Source organism: Mesoplodon bidens (genome assembly GCF_964165515.1).
Source record: "Mesoplodon bidens genome assembly, chromosome: 13".
In the NCBI taxonomy this organism is placed as follows: Eukaryota; Metazoa; Chordata; class Mammalia; order Artiodactyla; family Ziphiidae; genus Mesoplodon; species Mesoplodon bidens.
Window position 1 is genome coordinate 38592573 of NC_138169.1, and position 20438 is coordinate 38613010.

Below are 20438 nucleotides of genomic sequence, written 5' to 3' on the forward strand. Positions count from 1 at the left end.
TTCTCTAGTTGCGGCGAGTGGGAGCTACTCTTTGTTGCAGTGCACAGGCTTCTCATCTTGGTGGCTTCTCTTGTTACGGAGCACGGGCTCTAGGTGCACGAGCTTCAGTAGTTGTGGCACACGGGCTCAGTAGGTGTGACACACGGGCTTAGTTCCTCCGCGGCATGTGGGATCTTCTCGGACCAAGGCTCAAACCTGTGTCCCCTGCATTGGAAGGCAGATTCCTAACCACTGTGTCACCAGGGAAGCCCTCCTCACTTATATTTATTTGGTAAATACCTAGTCCATAAAAGACTTGTGTGAAATTTAATTGACAATTTGGTAGAAGAAAACAGGAGCTCCTTCTTCGCCAGTTGAAGGCAAAAGTGGGGCTGTCTACTATAACGCATTTTTGTACAAAGCTTTGTGTTTTCTGTGTTACATCCAGAAGAGTCAGTGAATGACATTTGGCATACAGGGGAGACAAAGCAGCTTAATTCTGTTCAATAAAAATTTCTTGGATACCTGCTATACTGAGGAACTGGGGATAGCTACTAAGATAAATAAGGCTCAATCCCTGACCTCTAATGTACTTGTAACCTTGCAGAGGAGATCAACCTAAAAGAAGATATTTTCAGTGTACTGCAATAAATACATAATATCCTAGGGGAGCACAGAGGAGGGGGGGTTAGCCCAGCATGTTAGGGAGTAATCGAGAATGAGTTCTTGGGGACTTCCCTGGTGGTCCAGTGGTTAAGATGCCATGCTTCCAATGCAGGGGGCGTGGGTTCAAACCCTGGTCAGGGAATAGGGGAAAGACATTTCAAATTCAGGGAAAAGCAGGAGCAAAGCTTGAAAGAAAAAGGAAAGGAAAGAAGCAGCATGACATGTGCAGGAACTTCCAGCAGTTTGGACTTGTTAGAAACATACAGTGTAAAACTCAGGGAGTAGCAGGAGGTGAGCAAGAGGCAGAAAAGGGAAAGGTCATAGGAGGTCAGGATAAGAAGTATGGATTTCAGTCTATAACTTGTGGCACAGGGGAGTGACATGGTCTTATTTTAACTTAAGCTAGATCATTTTGGCAGCAAAAAGAAAGCACTGGGAATACAAGTTGCAGGTCATTCAATAGTCTGGGTGAGAAATGATGAGGTCCTTGACCAGGGTGAAAATAGGTTGGAGAGGAGGAGACAGATTGGAGAACTACTCAGGATGTAAAATGAGCAGACTTGACTGATTAATGGGAGCGTAAAGCAGAAGAAGGGGTCTCAGTTGATGTCCATCTTTCTGGGCTAATGGTTCGTACCATTGCCTGAGATAAGGAATACAGCAAGGGGAGCAGGTTCCCCAGGAGGAGATTGTGAGTTCAATTTTGGACACGATGAGTTTGAAATACCCATGAGGCATCCAAGTGGAGCTACTCAACGGTAATTTAATTTATCGTAGGGGGAAAGCAGGACTAATGGTATAAGGTTGAGCCACCAGCATATGGTTAAAATCACCATGTAAATAGTGTCAGCCAAGGAGAAATGTAGGGTAAGGCAAGCTATGAACTAAAGGCAGACCCGTAGAAAATTTCAGTGTTAAGAAAAAGAAATGGTCAGAGAGGTAGAAGAAAAATAAAGAGAAAGAGAACCTATCATTCTTGGAAACTTTCCAATAGTGAGGTATCATAATTTATCCAGACCACTTTTGTTCTTACTCTGGTCCAACAATTCTTGCAGAATCTGCCTTCTGTTTAGACTACAGACTGGAACAAACTGAGTCCAAGTTTTTACAGCATAGAAGAAAAATTAATGAAATTATGGATCTTGGCAGTAATCATCATGATTGCTAAAACCATCAGATGAGAGGCTGATGAACAACTTTGTAACTTGAAGATTAGGCTGACAACTCTTAAACCCACTGATGAATCTTAACATCACAAGAAAAGAGAAAACTGGTCATTATGTGCCTCTTAATGGAAGTATACAACAGGACTTATGAGATACTCTTGCCAAAAAAAATCAGACTTGAATCTGAGCAAACATCTATATCTAATGATTAGTTTAGGAATTAGAGGAGACATCAAATGACACCATGGATATCCAATCAGCAAAATACAGGAAATGAGAAATTCTGCCAGGTTTTCAGCAAATTAATTGCTAGAAAGAGAAAGAAGAAGAATTCTAGAGATTAAAAGAGGTTTAAGGGACATAGCAACTAAATTCAGTGTGTGGATATTTTTTGAACCCCAGTTTGAACAAGAAATGTAAAAAGCCATTTCTGAGCTGATTGGGAGAAATTTGAATACTGATGGGTTATTTGATATTAAGAAATTATTGATCATTGTTAATTTTCAGTATAAAAAAGAACCCAGTTATGATTTTTAAGAGTCTTTTTCTTTTAGAAACACATACAAAAGTATTTATGGATGAAATGATATGACAAATGAGTTTGCTTCAAAATAATCCAGAGCCCATATGTGTGTATGTGGGTGGGGGGAAAAGATAGGGAGTATAAATAAAGCAGGATTGGCCACATGTTGATAAATGTTGAAGCTGGGTGATGGGTACATAGTTTATGTACCATTCTCTCTGCTTTTATATATGTTTGAAAATTTCCATGATAAAAGGTAAAAAAAAAAAGTTTTCTCTTCTTTTCTACCCACCATCTCCAAAGACTTCACTGAAAATAATTCTGAAGGATCTCTTGGGGTCCTAGAAAATTATTTTGGGTGACATTTCATGTTAGTTAAAGTACTACTCTGATGGTTGTAGTTGGCTATGTACAACTGGGCTGTCCCGTCAGTGGGATTTCTTTGAATCCTATGTGAGGTTTGTCATATGGTTGTAGCATCACAGAAAGCAGTGTCCTGCCCAGACTCTGTTCTGAGTGGCTCCTCTTGTGTACTACAGATGCTGCTAATGGAAACAGTAGCCATGGAGGAAAGAGCAGTGCGTCTAGCTCCACTCCAGCCCGCCCAGGGAATTACTCTTTGTCACCAAGACCTAGCTTTGCCTCAGGAGACCAAGGTACAATACCCATCTTAGAATTTTGAAATAGCACTTAATTATGGAAGAAGTGCTCCAGAGAGTTTGGAATGATTAATTATCTGGCAGCACACTCCCAGTTTTTCCTTAGCTTCTCGTACAATGTTTTGAAAATTTATGATTGGTATGAACAATTACGATTACATATCTTGGTGATTCTACAAGGGTAGGCCTACCTAGGAAATAACATTGAAACAAATATATAAGAAGTGTCTTGAAAAGCCATGGGCTTTGATGACCAAAGTACAGGGTTCAAAGTTCCTCACTGTTGTGTGACTGGGTAAATGTGAGCCTTCCTTTCACCATCTACAGAACGGGTATAACAATGTAGTTGTCCTACAACTTCACAGCGTTGTTGATTGTTGATAGAATCAGATGAGATAATCTGGGTGAAACGGTGCATTGTAAAACAGCCTGCAGCTGTTAGTGCTGTTAGTGTGTGACTTTTTCTAACTTTATCTTTACCTCTAGAAAAGTGACTTCGACTTTCTGAGTATAATCATAGTAAAGGTCCTATGTTACTTTGGCTTCTTTCCCTTCTTCCATTACTAAGGACAAGGCTCATCTTTCTTTTTGTATTCAGCTACCATGTTCATTTCTGGACCACCAAAGAAACGACACCGAGGATGGTATCCTGGGTCACCTCTCCCCCAACCTGGTTTAGTTGTACCTATTCCTGCAGTTCGCCCTCTTTCAAGAACTGGTAAGATTTCAACAGAAGATGGGTTTTAAGTTTCCTTAAATTAACAAAGGTATCTGCTACTCTCGTTCTTTCCATGAACCCTTGAAAATAAATTTCCTTAACTAACTTTTGTGTCCAGTACTATAGCAACTAATATTTTGTCCCCATCACATCTGCCATCCCTATAAGCACATGTGCCATCACAAAAGATCTTGATTCACCATCTATCTTTGTTTTACACTATAGTATCAATAAACCACTCTTTATGTAGGGCGTGATGCTACCAATCCGCCATTATAGAGCATAAATGAACTTGCTTTGCCAATAGTGGTATTTGATGTATCCTCCTGTGATCTGGTTCCTTATGTGACCTATACTTATTATTTCTGAATTGGACGGTTCAGTCTGTGACCAGAATCCTGAAAAACCAACTGGTTCTCCTTTATAATATCCAAGCTGTGGCCATTTGGTGCTTACAATTAAATGTTCAACTGCTCATCTACCTTGCTGTATGAAACACAGACAAATGTAAATATACCAATTCTAAGACATAGATGGGGTTCTTTAAAAATTTACATTTGTTTAAAAAATGATTCTAAAATCTACAGAGAAATGATAAATACAGAAAGAATTATGCCGGTATGTTACTGTGGTTGCCTCTAGGTAGTACTGATTAATGATGAATTTATTCTTATTCTCACTTTTCTATACTTTTCACATTTTCTGTAATGAGTCGATATGCCTTGATAATCTAGGGTGGGAGGAGATAAAATACAAAACAGAATCCAAAATACTGTATGTGGAAAAACAACTAGAAGGAAAAACTGCCAAAATGCTAAATAGTAGTTATCTCCAGACGATTTGATAATGGTTGATATTTTTGTTTGTTTTTCTCACTTCTTATTTTATATAATAAACACAAATTACTTTAATAAAAAAGCCATTAGACTTATAAAACTTGCATATTAAAAGTATTAACGCTGTGTTGATTTCAGCTATATTTCATTTATCCTTCCTATCTAATCCTTCTTGTCAAACAACTTTTTTTCCAGAGTCCCTTTTATCTGCCCCAGTTCCACAGACCCCATTAACTGGAATTTTACAACCTCGACCCATTCCTGCAGGGGAAACTGTAATTGTTCCTGAAAATCTGCTGAGTAACTCAGGAGTTAGACCAGTAATCCTGATAGGTAAGGAAAGGAATTCCAAGTTACCTGTGTCTGCTGGAATCTAGGAACAAACCTCCATTTCATTGCATGTCTATTCATGTGTTCATGAAGGTATCTATTGATCCATCTATTAATTCTTTAAGCACTTATTGGTCAGCTCCTTCATGATATCCTAAACATGGGACTAGAAGTTGGGAATAAGGCAAAGTCTTTTTGCCCACAAGGAGCACTCTTTAGTGGGACATTCTAGAGGTTCACAGTCAAGCTCTCCTTCATCTCAGAGGTGATGTTTCAGCTGGGGAACTGAGGGGTGGATGAGAGCAGACAAGGTTGGGGAGGGCTCATTTCAGTCAAAGGGAGCCAAACGGCAGAAAAAAGGAACAAGCTGAGCCAGCGAAGAGGCCCCACTTGGGAGAACCAAGAGGCCCCAGAGCTGCAGATCTAAACCATGGGGAAGCATTTAGGAGTGAGAGCCTTTCCAAGCTCTCTATAAATGGAGGTGTAGAAATGTAGGGGTCCCTAGATGCCATGACTAATTTAGAGCCTTTCATACCCACATCAAGAGTGCCCTCGTCGGGGGGCTAGCCTAGGCCAGAAGAAGAAGACTGCCGGCTTTACCTTCGGGACTAAACAGATAGGGTGTTTAAGCCCACTAGATCTTTATGGTATGTCTATGTGAGGTGTTATCTGTTTCTTGCAGTTGGCTTGAGCCAGACATGGATGGTTTCGCTTTGAGCCCTGTTCTTTATCAGGCTGCCCTATCCACTGCTCCTGGACCTATAGGCACTAGGGGGAATCCCAGTTGTTTAAATTCCATATAGTCAGGAAGTTCTTACTGAACATTTGAATTGCATGCACAGTGCAACTAAGCCTTGGAAAGATACATAAAACATGAGGACCCTTTGGTGTCTGCCTTTTAGAAAGACTCACAGAGGGACTGTTCTCTTCACCATACCACCAATACAGGGTGTATTTTCAACACATTTGTGTCCTATCTACTTCTAAGATGATTTAAGGCTGTTTACTGACAATTAGGAAGAGAACACAACAAAAATGGCTAAGATAGCAAAACGAGTAAGAACCTCCAAGTCCCTGCAACTGGAAGAATATTGCTGTTGATCAATGAATTTAGCTTAAATTTTTTAAAAGAAAACCTTAAGAAGTGACACATGTTATTGTAGCTTGTCTGTTTGTTTGTTTTCTGACTTCTTTTCTGAAAAGAAACTTGATCAGGAATTTTATCTGAAAACATTTTATTCTTGCAGTTTTACAAAGGGTACAGAGATGTTTCTGCAAACTCTCATCAGTCCTCTATGGCAGAGATATAATATTAACATGTCTCTTATATAATATAGTTTGAGTATTAATATAATTTGAGTATTTTGCTTCTTGTTCTTCTAATTTAATGAAAGGGTAGAATTTAGAATTTAGAGCATTCGCATGAATTCCCTGGGATTGATATATTTGAGTGATTTGTTTGGTAGCCATCTCAGAGGGCAGGGAACTTTGTTAAGCATCGTTGATCCTAGTTGAGCAAATATACCTGGTTGGACCTCAAAAAAAAATGTTGAACTTTACTGACCTGCTTCTATTGGGGCAGGCTATGGCACTTTACCCTATTTCTATGGAAATGTTGGTGACATTGTTGTGAGTCCTCTGCTGGTGAATTGCTACAAGATTCCACAGTTGGAAAACAAAGATTTGGAACAGTTAGGTTTGACTGGCAGCCAACTCCTGAGCGTGGAAAACATGATTCTTCTGACAATACAGTATCTCGTGCGGCTGGGTAAGCTATTTTCAATAATCATTTGACGGCGACGATTTTAATTCTTTTTTGGAACATACATTTTTCCTTTTTTACCCACTTTCTCACATTTATCCACCTCTTACTTTCCCCTCTTTCACGTCTAACATTCTTTTTCTTCAACCCCATTCTCTATGGCTTTTCCCTTTCCTCTCCTCCATTTCTTTCCTACTCCTTTCCTTCTCTTTCCTATTTCTTTTTCTCCCCCCTATTTCTCTCAGATCTAGCCTCCCTTGCTGCTGGCTTTGCTTCTTTGGATCCTAGAAGAGATAAATTGCTCCACCTGGTGTCCAGTGCCATAATGGTCCTAAAGTCTCCAAAGTAGTTGATGTAGGCAGACTGTCCAAGGGCTGTGCCATGGGTACCTCCCTTGTGAGTCAGGCCAAGCCACCTTTCTGAAAGTGCAGTTACCATCTGGAATGCAAATGTAGCCATTGTGTTAGACAATTATTTTCCAATTTTCCACTTAGCCTTTTTATCTTGTTTATCCACTGCCCCTACACCCATTTTTTTCTTCTCCAGCTCCATCCCTTTGATGTAGTCCCAAACTGCTTCCTTTCATTGAGGTAGTAACTTGGACCTCCCTGGAAGGTTTTCTGGGCTTTAGGGTAAGGGGATACCTAGGTCATGAACCCTTCTCTTCCTCTATTTGATATCTCCTCCTGAGCCCCACAGTGGGTGTATGCAGGTGCCCTGACAGTACTTTAGTGGCTCCGCAGCATTTACATTGCAATGTCCTTTATTTTGCAAACTGCAGTAGGCCATCTAATATGCAGCCTAATTATATACCTACTCCAGGACTTCAAACCACTAATTTACTTAGGAAAATGTTCAAGATGTAAAATTACACATTAAAAATTTTATCTGCACTCTTGTGAATTTTTTTTAATGTTTTAAAATACTTTGGTGTTAAATAATAAAAAACATGGGCCAAACAATGTTAAACACACACACGCACACACACACACATGCGCACACACACACACACACACACGCTTCAGCTTCAGTCTTTGGAGCATCAGCTAGCAATCATGGCTGCAACTCTTAGTACCCTGAGAGCCCAAAGGCCTGCTTTGACATGGAATCTACTTTGATATGGGATCTGCTTTGACACGGGTTTTTGAAACTTGCAAGGCTTCAGGTATCTCATGAGCCACTTTCATGATAAATCTAGGACTTGCTAATCATTTTTATTAGTAGGTAATAAAATTATAAAAATCACCCAGGTCTGACATTTGATGTCATAATTTTAATTGGTACATACTGACTTTCAACCGTGTTCCAAGATGAAAAACTAGCTTCTAGATGTATCCAGAATCAGTTATATAAGGCCACATAAAGTAATGCTATTTTAGTTAACCAAGCCTATCAGTATAGCATTTTAAAAAACCTCAATACCAATTTAAATAGTCAAAGTCCAAGTTAATTAAAGGAACTAAATGGTCAAAACAAAACCTCTTTCCTTAAATTAGTAAAAGCTCTTTCTTAAAAAATAGAACAATCTCCATTCAATTAGACAAAACTCTTCTCTGCCCTGCAGGATCAGTTCTCTCCAGAGTTTTACTTGCAACCAATTAATTATGTTTCTCAATGTCCAACATAAATAGATATTTCTTCTTCTTAATCTAAATTTTGTACATTGAGACATCTCTTCTCTTTAACTCTTCTGGAGTCCTTAATTTTTTTTTTTTTTTTGCCTTCAGAAGTTTTGAAGAAGGCAGCAAGAATATTTTCACATATGCTACAGATTATAAATTGACATTTGAAAAAATAAATACAAACTTCTAAAAGGACAGGTGTAATACTTGGATGGCTCAGTTATCTGAAGGTAACAGAGAAGAAGAAAAGCAAGATTTTTCAGAAAGAACAGACCTTTCCACTACAATCACTTTAAAAAAAAAAGTCTCTGTTATTTCACAACCTGAAAATCTTTTGAAGTAGATAATGAAATCAGCAAATCCAGAGATTCTTGGAGGACTCTGAGTCTGTTGGAACCTTGTCTTTTCCTATTATGGTGGCTCTATCTGAAAAGCCTTCAGACCTGATGCCTGGGCTACACTGAGTTACTGGAGATAAGCATTTGAAGAAAAAAATTACTATATATTATCAAGCTTGTGAAAAGTGGAGAAAAGGCTCCTGCAATTTAGCTGTAAAGGCTAAGGATGCAGAAATGACAGGAGGTGATTGGAAGCAGGGCAATTTACTCTAAAAAGTTTCTTACCTCATTTAAACTTTGATACATTTTCCTCCATTTCTCAATTCCTAACAGTAATTCAGTCAAAACTCTGTAAAAGTGAGTTTTAAGGCAACCGAGAATGCTATGGACATGTTTGATATTTTATTTTCCCAGAATGCCTTTGTATTTGGAATTAATTATGCTGCCTAACAGAAAATGTTACTCCATGGTAGTTTGGAGGGGGCCTTATGGACACACCTATTAACCAGCCTCCTCAGATTGTCTATGAGAGGCAGGAGGGAACTGGAGAAGTCACAGCCACATGCTTTTGAGCTGTCATTTGTTCTGATGGAAGAAAGCTTTAAGTACATGAGCATCTTCCCTTATTCTCCATGCAGTCAGTACAGATCTTGCGCTTTGAGCTCACTGCTAAGTGTGTACTCAGTGGCCACGAACCGTGGTGCTAAGTTGATAAAGTTAAATGAAGATCAGAAGCTTTGGTGGCTCCCAGGTGATAATAAGGCATCCACTAATAAGGGATTGGGGAAGGCACGGAAACATAAACACTATGTAAGCATTGCCATTTTCTTGCCCTCTTTCCATGTATAGTAGAGAAAAATCTGTGAGGACTTCACTCTCCTGCTTCCCTCTGGCTCCAGCCAATCCTGGAAAAAACTGTTTTTTTCCAATTAAAATTGTTTACTTTTAAAATGTATGATATTTTATTTAATTTTCCTTATCCTATCCATTACTAAACTTGCATTTTTTTTACTTTCCCTGAGAAGATGGGCAGGGTCCAGGGAGGCCACTTAAACCCCCGTTAGAGGAAGGAAAGGTTTCTGACTCACTCAGGTGCCTCGTTCCCATACAGAAGTCCAGTCCCTCATCCCTGTATTCTTTGCAAGGGGATTTTGGCTTTGGATTCTGAAGCTATTGCTTGATCTCAGATCACAGACACTGAGGGGGTCTATATCTGTTTCAGGAGGATGAGTTTCAAATCTCAGGTCTGCACAGCAAAAGAAATGCCTTTGAGTAGCAGGAGTGAACATCGTCTTGCCGGTTTCAATTTAAACTAAGTGTAGGAATTCATTTGTGTCACTTGGATGCCAGACACTGACTTGCTTATTTTGTCTTAAAGACTGGTTGAGGGACTTCCCTGGCGGCCCAGTGAGTAAGACTCTGTGCCTCCAATGCAGGGGGCATGGATTCGATCCCTGGTAGGGAAGGTAAGATTCCACAAGCTGCGCGGCTCGGCCAAAAAACAAACAAACAAACAAAAAGACTGGTTGAGTTTCTAAAGAGAAACAAAATACCTCTAATTCCAGGGACCACAGATCACCCATGTAAGCTTAACCATAACCTCGGCCAGGGAAGAGGGCCACATGCCATTCTTAACCCAGAACCCTGGGGAATAGCTAGGTGATGAGAGCATTCTCTATCTGGGGAAAGTGTGGAACTGCCTAAATATAAATTGGGAGTGAAAAATAATTAAACTTAGTTTTCCTCGTGGACAGTATTCTCAAAATTAGGTATAGAGGCAATACATTAAAATGTTTTTTTAAGGTACCTATGAATAAAATGAGAAATGAGTGAAGCCTGAAGCTGATTATATACAAGTAGGTTAGCTTCTTGCTTCGTTAGTCATTAACTATTTCTGTAACGCCAAGTTTAATATGTCAACAAAAATACCACCTTCAGTGACCATCTCCCAAGGCATACAATGGAATTGATACTGTCTCTGAGCACATCTTCTTTGAAAGATATCAAGAATAGAAGTCTGCATTTTAAAAAAACGTGTATCAAGGCAAACAGAAAAGAGAGAAGGTAATTTAGCAATGGAAAATGGTTAGTAGAGGCAGTATACTTGAGGCCACTACAGGAAAAAGAGCTTATTTGCCAGCTGGAATAGACTGCACTCTGATGTGTGTGTGTGTGTGTGTGTGTGTGTGTGTGTCTTTTCTAGCTGTGATTAAAAAAAAAAAATTCTAGCTGTAATTCTCCTCAATTTAGGTCCTGATCAGATACCTCTCAGGGAAGAATTTGAGCAAATTATGCTGAAAGCTATGCAGGAATTTACTCTGAGAGAGAGAGCCCTGCAGATGGGTGGTCAGTGCACACCTGTGTCACCAGGACAACTCCCCTGGCTGGCTAGATTAATTGCCAGCGTATCTCAAGACTTGGTTCATGTGATTGTGACCCAGAACTCCTTGGCAGAGGGCATTTCAGAGACATTGAGGACTCTCAGTGAAATGAGACACTATCAAAAACTACCAGATTATGTTGTGACAATTTGTGCATCGAAAATCAGAGGAAATGAGTTTTGTGTGGTAGTATTAGGTGAGTAACTTTTTCATTCATTCATCATCTGTCCATTTGAATAATACTAATGGGGTATTTCAGGCTTCCATGTAATTAATCTCTGGTCAAGGGCTCCAACTTGGGTTCTTCCTCCTAATTTTAACTTTTCCTTTGCTCCTCGGATCAGATTTTTGTAGCCCTTAGTTTGGCTGTTGTCCCTGTCAGCTGGTTGTGGGAGCATTATTTCAAAGCACACCCTAGTAACAGATACCCTTGTCTCATGTAACTTCTGTCCTTAAGATGTTTTGGAAATGTTACCACTCTAGCATGTGATAAAGCCATTGCCACAGGTGGTTTAAGCCAGTTAATCATATTTGCCAGGAACTTAGCTCATATATTCACCTCTTCACTAAGAGGATATTTAATGTTATAACATTGGCCCTAAAGAAAACGTTCAGAAAGTTGGTATGTTACAAAATGGATTTTTGTTTCTGGTGCTGATTTTCTATCAGGCACCGTCCTGAGTTGCCATTTGGACCAAATTTTGCTTTTCTCCTCTCAGTGAATGGCTCTCACCTCTTCCTAGCAAAGGGGCCAAGCCCTCTTGCTTTGACCAAACCCCCCTGCCCATCTCTCTGTGATACATATTTCTTTCAAAAAGCTTCATCAGAAAGTGTAACACATTCATTTTCTAATTTTCATTAGTAAAAAAAACATGTTTATATTTTTAAGACTGATATTCATAATAGCCATGCAGACACAATTTTTTAAAGGTTTTTCACATTCCTCCCGAGTCTTTTAAATAGATGCATGGTATGTTCTCACCATTACAAACATAAGGTATGTTATTTTTTTCCCTTGATCACCTAACTTTGTATTATAAACTTTTCAAATGAAATTTTGAAACTGTCATTTCAAATGCTGTATAATTGCCCATCTTTTGATGTGCCATACTTTTCTTAGCCAAGTCCCTCTAGCTACATACTTTAGTTGTGTTTCCAGTTCTTGCTGTTCTAAATCACTTCCCGGTGAACATTTGTTCACTGGCATGTTGTCTCCCCCTCTGTTCTGCAGGTCAGCATCAGTCCAGAGCTCTGGCGGAGAGCATGCTCACCACAAGTGAGTTTTTGAAAGAAATTAGTTATGAGCTCATCACAGGGAAGGTCAGTTTCCTGGCATCGCATTTCAAAACCACATCGTTAGGTGAGTGGCAGTCAGATTCAGCAACACCGCCGGCCCCTGGCTGCGTGATTTTCTGAATTTAAATCTTAGTGTGAGCTGAGTGTGGAGCTTAAGCTTGCCCGCTGATCTTCCCTCATTTGGAATGGTTTCTCCCAAGCATTTTGTTACTGACCCAGCAAAGGGGTCCAGGCACAAGGATGTGAGGCCTCAGCTCAGCCCCTGCTTTGTTGTGTGACCTTGGGCAACGCTCTGCCTCCCCAGATCTCAGTTTTCTAATACGTCAAATGGAGATATAATGATCCCTTCCTGCCTGCTCTGAGTACTATAGGGGCTGAGAGAGATTTAGTATGTGGGAGCATGGAACCTGTAAGCACGATACAAATGAGGGTAGCTCTGGCTACCGAGATCCTGCTACAGGGGTGGCTGAGTGTAAATTCCAACGTGAAAAGTGGGATGACCAACAGATCTCAACGGGAGCCCAGCGTAACTGCCCAACTTGGAGACATACAAACATGTCATTCCTTGTGACGTTCTTATCTCCACTTTATTTTGTAATAGGTGATGACCTAGACAAGCTGCTAGAAAAAATGCAACAGAGAAGAGGAGATAGTGTGGTGACCCCTTTCAATGGAGACCTTAATGAATGTGTGTCACCTCAGGAGGCTGCTGCTATGATCCCCACGCAGAACCTGGGTAATGTCACCACAGGCCAAAAGGAGGAAACTAATCCTCAGGACAGACATAGAAGCTAAGTCGTTCTGAGGGTTTTGAGGTCTTGTCTTCAAGTCACAGACTATGACAGGCCTTTCCTCATTATCTACATGATAAATCTGGCTCAAGTTAAAAATGCCTTACCCTGTGGCCTGGGCCCAATGCCTTTGTTCTTAGTAAATGTCTCCTAGAATTAAAATCAAAGCTGAAGACTTTATTTTAAGCAGTGCCTCTCTTTGTTTTTGTTTTTGGTGGGGGGAGCGGGGATCCTTGGTGTACTCTCCTTAACTCCACCAGCTGTGCTCACCACTGTGGGTGCTCATGTAGGACTTCAAAGAACTACTTGAAAGAATCTAGACTACAGTCTGGGCAGGGCTCCTGGCTCTCTGCATCTACTCTCCAATGTGTAAAACACACATAATCTTAGGGTTAGCAAGGTCTTCCTGGCAGCTGGAGCAGAAACACTGACGTATCATCTGACCTACAACGAGCTTGCAGAATGCCAAGGGGGACGGTGGGACCAGGGGTGAGGAGTTCAATCGCTAGATTGGATTCCTTTAGGTTCAAATCCTTCCCCAGTTCCCTGTTCAATAGGGACAATATAAGAAAGGACAGAACAGAGAACAGGAGAAGGATGGATACGAAGCAGATCCATACAAGTGGATGCTGACAGCCTTTTGGCTTCCACTTGGTGGGAATGCATCCTTTATGCATTAGGATGACAGCAAGAAAAGTAGCATGGCTTGGCATCAGCTCAGGCAAAAGTTTTTGACTTCTGGACATTGCATGACAATAAAGTGATCATCCAGATGATCTAAAATGTGTTATGTGAACAAAGTTAAAATTTTGAAGTTCTCAGATGCCCATGTACATATCCTTTATTCCCTGTTTAAGAAACATTGCTCAGGAATTCCCTGGTGCCCTGGGTTCAATCCCTGGTCAGGGAATTAAGACCTCGCAAGCTATGTGGCCAAAAAAAAAAAAAAATTAAGCTTAAAATAATAATAAATAAGAGATCTTGGTGGTTAAAAAAAAAGAAAAAGAAAAGAAACATTGCTTAAAGATATTTTTAGGTTTCCTCCAACTTCAAAATTTGTTAAGTTCAATTCTACAAAGTTATGCCATCCCCTGTGTTAGTCCCCATTCATCTAACCCGCAAAATGAAAGAAACAACAACCTAACTATCCAAAGACAGATTTTAATTTTGATTGGTAATCTTTGTGGGTCAAAAACTATTTGGGCTATTATTAAAAGTTGCAGTTTGGGGCTTTTCTAGTAGGTTCTCTCAGCCAGTAGGGAGACACCCATCTGTATAAATCTCCACTCACTGTCAGGGTTCCATGGTGGCTGGGGTCCCATGACTACCGTCTTTGCCTGGGAAGTATTGCAGCTTGATTTTAGAAAGCATTCATTAGCACAGGTTAATTGGGCCCTTGTGTGTTCCAGTCAGACTTCCACATGTGTTCCTGATAAAAACCAGCCCTTTCAAGAAGCATTAAATGTTTCTGCTCAGGTGTTTAGCTGACTAAGCCTGTCTCTCATTATGTGTGTGTGTGCATGCACGCATGTGTAAGAGAGATTGATCGCTTGATTATAACTTGTAATAAAAAGCTACTGGCTTGTTCAGAGTATCTGGGCAATGTTTTTCTAATACGTCACCTATTGAGCAGCCAGCTGGCCATGTCATGGGTCAGGTCTCTTCAGATAGTACAGGCATCCACATGGGAGTTGACCACAATCACCCAGGCCTGGTAGGTCACAAGCACTGGCAAAGTGGAGTCAAGTGGGAAGAAAGGTGAAGTTAGTGTCATGGGGAGGAGAATTTCAAGCCATGTTACAACTGACTTGCTGGAGAGGAAATGTTTACTGCAGTGCCATCCAGAAAAGCTCAAAGGAACTCAGCATGATTATGGTTATGGCATTAGCTCTGAACTGGGTCCGGGCTCAGGCACCTGACCTGTGCTGATACTCCTAAAGAAACCAGGAAACTCTTCCCCTTTCCAGAGATGAGTCCTGGCTCCAGCTGCAAGAGTGCGGTCTGTCCCCCCATTTCTGGGCAGGGGAGGGGTGCTGTGTTCATGCCTTGTGAGACAATTTATATTAAAATAATACATTTATAAAACTACTACATTCACTCTTGAGCACATCCTTTCAGCCAAGTTGTCAGGGAAAGTGGGCAAATCTATTAAAAGTCAATAGAGAGTGAGGATAGAAAGTGAGGATTCTTGGTGATAGAGCATCACTCTACCCTATGTGTATTATTTGTTCCTATATGGATTCATAGAGGCCATCACAGAAGTGAATTAATCTTGTTCTTATGACTTTCTTAAATTTTAGATCCAGATAATGAACCCTTCCAGATTTATCAACCGCAGCTTACAGTTGCCAGAAAACTCTTGTCCCAGGTGTGTGCTATAGCAGACAGCGGCAGCCAGAGCCTGGACCTCGGCCACTTCAGCAAAGTGGACTTCATCATCATTGTCCCAAGATCAGAGGTTCTGGTCCAGCAAACTCTTCAACGGATTCGACAATCAGGTAGGATGGAACTTTCAAAGAGGGCCCTACCTAGATCCAGCCTTAGATTCCCTCTGTCTCTTTCTTTGGTTTAATCCAAACATTTTTAGGGCACTTCCATCCTTTTTTACAGTAATAAATATCACAGGAGTACTTTAAGTATTACTTCAAATTTATCTGTGAGTATTTCCTCAAAGTACTCTGACCTTTTCCCTTCTAGGTCAAGGGTAAATTGATGTGCATGTTTGCCTGATTCTATTAAGTCTGTGATGTCATCAGTGGATTAGAAACTGGCCACTCATTTATGAAGAGAAATTTCCTCAAGGCAAAGATAGCCCTGCCTGGGATGACGGGGTCTGTGCCACCTGAAGTCCTTCTGTGGCTCAGTGAGTCATTCTCATAGGAGAATTCTTGTACCTTTTGCACACTACCAGCAGATTTTCAGCCTAGAAACCAGGACCCCATCCCCTGTGTCAGCAATGAGAAACCTCATTAAAAAAATTCAAAGTTAGAATTTCTCCTAATTTCCTTAAGAGAATAAGTAGAGAGGAAAAACTTTTTTTTCCAGAAAATGTGAAAAGGTAGGGAGCAAATATTTTAGAAGTCTGTGGTAAATAACATCCCTCTCAAACATAAAAGTTGCTTAGAATTACAAGAAGCAATAAGGAATTTAGAAAATTGAGACTGCTGAAAATGCCTGCCTTTGTAAACTAGGTTTGAAAAAGAAATTATAAATGTCAAGTTGCTTCTGAGTACTTTAGCTGGGGGAAGACACACACACACACACACACACACACACACACAGATTTTAACTGGAGGATAAATCTTTTTGCCACAGTAAAAAAATTTATTTTCAATATATTTGAAAACAGGAAGCAGAAAACTTCAGAAGAGCTTAAAATACAGTTTATATGTTCCACACCTGTCATTCAGTGCTCCTTAAACTTTAGGGTGCATGCAAATCACTGGGGATCTTGTTAAAATGCAGATTCCCCTTCAGTAGGTCTGGGTGGGCTCCAGATTCTGCATTTCCAACAAGCTCCCAGGGGCTACCTGGGCGGCTGGTCAGAGGACCACTCTTTGATTAGCATAGCTGTACAAAAAATCTTTCATTCTAAGTTCCATGGGCCAGATGAGCTGACTAACAAAAGGCTTTTCCCTCTTTAACACCTCTTAGTGGCTGTGACTGAGACATGTAAAGTCTTTCCATGCCTCCTCGAGACTCAAGCGCCTGGTTAACAGTGCAACCTGCGTTTTAGCCTCTAAAATTTTGAATGACAAGTTACAAAATGGCCTGTTAGAAATATTGACTTATAGGTGAATTAGCCAGAGACGGTCAAACGCCTTCTCTCACAGCTCTCCCAGAAACCGGGTGAGTTCTAGACATCCTCAGCCACTGGCCATTCGTCATTTTCTTTCTGCCCCCCTCCATTGAGGGAAATGGAGGGGCTTTCATCACATCAGGCATTAACCAGATTTTTGCTACTTCTTGTGGATTTTCCACTTCATTACTATGGAGGGAGCACCTTCTCTTGTAGGTTTTTTACTTGTACCAAAGGGCATTTGTGGCCTTCCTGAGTTTGTGATCTGATATCCCAGTCATACTCCAGCCAAGTCATCTTAGCACCTGTTTCAAGGGGTGAAATCATCCATGGTCAAGTGGTTATGCTCTCCCCAGAGCCTTTTCCTCAAATAACCTCTTGATGACCTGTATTTTCACCTTTCTTAATCAATGCAAGACCCTAAATAAAACCCTGCATTTTTGACAGATAGAGAAACTCTATTGGTCCTTCCTTTTCCCTTCTCAACGCCCTCAGATTTTCCCAAAGTGAGTATTTTGAGATTATCATTCCTCAGAAAGGACTGGTATTTGACTAGTTACATAAGCTTAGACTCCAAGAAAATCAGTGTTACAGAGAGATTCAGAAAATTCAAGGCAAAGCATATTTTTAAAATTATTCACATCTGGCCTTGGCATACATACTGAAAATTTTTGCTGCAGAAACAATCACTTCTATATATTTTAAAATAACTGTATTCATTTTTATTATACAAAAAAGAGTTGTGGTTTTCTTTATTTTGAAAAATAAAAGAAAATAGGAAATTTTAAACACTTATATAATCCCACCACTAAAGGATAATCACTGTTAAAATGACTTAATACCTAGTGTTCCAGGCTCTCTTCTCTGCCTATGTCTGATATTATAGTAGGCACATTTTTCCACATCATTAAGCTTTTGTAAGCATCATTCGTAATGAATGTATATGATATTCCATATTATAACAACACCAAAATTTATTTGCTTTTTTTATTTGAATACCTTTGTATTTTTGGAACACATCACAGTTGATAGAACCCGAAGGACCAAAAGCATTTTAAGGTGTAAAGAGATTGTCCAGAGCAGAGATTCTCCACTAAAACAACTCTTAAAAGTCATTGCTATGAAAACACAGAGGATTCTCAAGAAGTCATCTGACTCAGTTTCCTCATATTTTGCCATGTGAATCAAGGAGAGCTACATTTCCCTAAGGTCCAGAGGACAGTGCTTTGGGGACAAGGACTGTTTTCTCATCTCTGTGTGCCTGGTGCCTAATTTCTGCCTCTCCTGGGCCTGGCACCAGTAGGGGCTCAACTACGGGTTCAGGTTGGAAGGGAGAGCTGGGGCTGGAGGGAGGAAGGAGAGGGATGGGCAGAGGGAACACCAGTGTCCAAGTGCTTTGCTCTCTGGTTCCATTTGCCTTTCCCTAAAGGAAGCATTTCAGCAGCCAGCCTGCCAGGAAAAGCACCAGGCAGGGAAAAGCAGCCAGGACATGCAGAAAGGCCACATCCTTGGCAGCCCTTGTGTGGCTGAAAGAAAAAGGTGAAAATAGAAACCATCACGTTGTTGCAGACTCAGCACTAAGGTGAAGCATTTGGTACCTTAACTTACTTTCTAACTAAGAAAGGGAGGCAGGGAGGAAAAGAAGACAAAAGAAAACATTACAGAAAGAATTGGAAGGTAAAAAAAAAAAGGAAATGAAATGGGTTAAACATCTTTAAGTTTGCCCCAGATGGACTTGTAAATGCTGCAGTGATCAGTGGAGAAGCAACATAAGGAATTTTTAGACCATAGGAAATTCTTTTGTTTTAGTGTCATTTTTTTTGCAGACTGATGTTGTAGCATAGTTCTTCTAATTCAAGAAGCTCCAAATTCTATAAATTAGAATACTAGGTTATCAAAATGCGATCAAAATGCAAGCCACTTTCAACTCAACATGAGTAGGATGAAAACAGGAAGGATTAGTGACTCCATATTTTCCTCCTCCCTGCTTAAAATGGTATCCGTGGGAGCCCCCAGCAAATGGGAGCAGATCTGCGAGTATCCAGTCAAGGAAGTTTTATCATGCATGTTCAGGGGAATGACATAAATTTGACACCTCAATACATGCCTGATCATAAAAGAACCAGAGAGACAGTTTCGTCTGCTGATATGTAGATAGGTTTTAAGGCAGTGGTAGAGATTAAGAGAGGAGAAGAGATAAAGGAAAGCAAGTTCACTTTCTAAAATGTATTTTCTTGGTCTCATCAACCTTATATCTCCTTGTTAGTCAGCAGAAAATGTAAGCAGAAAAAAGGAAGTGAGAAAGGCAGCAGGGAATGGGATCCCAGGGAAGAAAGTACTAGGAAAGCACTCTGCCCTGACGTGGAGTAAGGAAACACCAGAGATTCCTCTATACAAATATAACTGAACAAGTACCTAAGGTTAGCATCTGTGAAGTCAGTTTCCAACCAAGTCGTAGCTGCCCATTGCCGCCCCTAGTTTATAGACAGCGTTGGCACCTGCCTCACAGCCATCACCTCCCCTCCAAGTGGACAACCCCACCAAATCCTAGCTTCTCTGCATTAAGCTTTCATCCGCAAACACATTTACCTCTACTGCTCATCAGGCGCCTGCCCCCTAGTCATATCCCAGATGCTCCTGGATCCTGGAATCATAAATTCTAACAACCCCAACACCAGACCACAGACTTCTTTGCAACATACACTGTGTGGGGAAAAAAAATCAACCTTTCCGACTGATGCCTCATAAATTCTTTCTGGTTCTTTAGTTGGCTCTCTCTCCCGCTCTCCACAGTGACTGGCTCTTGCAGACTCCGTTTCACTCACAGTTCTGACCTCATCCTTCTCTTAGCAAAGGACCATGCCGCTTGTTTCTCCCCTCCCCCACCCCCAGAGGAAGAAAACTTCAGATAAAAACTTCCTTCCAATTCTGGAAACCTACCTGCATGTACACCCGTCATTCCCCCTTCCTTCCTGATCAGTGAAGAGCTGCCCTCCTCTGTGTAAGCCTGCTTCTCCCACCTTGCTCTGGAGGCCGTGCCCTCCTCCTTCTCATGGACCTCACAGTCTGATGATCTCTTCTCTCATTGTCACGTTCCATTTCCTTCCCTCCTGGAGCTCATTCCATCAGTTTTAACCTGCCTCACTCTCTCAGAGACAAAACGAGCCTCTGTTAATCCTACCTAACCCCCCAGTTCATCCTCCTCGACTTAAGTGACAAACTTACCGAGAGAGTTGTCTGTTGTCATCTTCATTTCCTCATCTCCCAGTCACTCAACACCCTGCAAACTGGCCTCCACTCCCCACTGCCACGCTTCTAGGATTCTCACCAATGTCACCAATGACCTTTTCTGTCCTTATCTGGACTCCTGACAGCACAGGTGCCCTCCATTCCTTCCTTTAAGCACTGCAGTGCTTTTGGCTTCCAAGACACATCCTTTCCCAGCCTTCCTACTACAGGTCATGCTCCAGTGCTACTCTGTACCCTGTGGTGCTCCAGCCTGAGACTCAAGACTGCGTAGTGGCTGTGTGTTTACTGATGATCTTTCTCTTCAGCTAGAAAGCAAATATTCA

The 20438-nt window shown here is 40.9% G+C and overlaps 1 protein-coding gene across 2 annotated transcripts in view; it reads left to right on the forward strand.

Moving 5' to 3' along the window:
* GREB1L (GREB1 like retinoic acid receptor coactivator) overlaps positions 1 to 20438 on the forward strand; it is a 258611-nt gene that overhangs the window by 184403 nt on the left and 53770 nt on the right. For both annotated transcript variants that reach the window (XM_081252044.1, XM_081252045.1), the window contains exons 9-16: positions 2874 to 2990; positions 3592 to 3711; positions 4743 to 4880; positions 6460 to 6645; positions 10850 to 11176; positions 12212 to 12340; positions 12878 to 13012; positions 15368 to 15565. In XM_081252044.1, the coding sequence (XP_081108170.1) occupies positions 2874 to 2990; positions 3592 to 3711; positions 4743 to 4880; positions 6460 to 6645; positions 10850 to 11176; positions 12212 to 12340; positions 12878 to 13012; positions 15368 to 15565 (1350 nt within the window). The remainder of the gene's footprint in view (positions 1 to 2873; positions 2991 to 3591; positions 3712 to 4742; positions 4881 to 6459; positions 6646 to 10849; positions 11177 to 12211; positions 12341 to 12877; positions 13013 to 15367; positions 15566 to 20438) is intronic.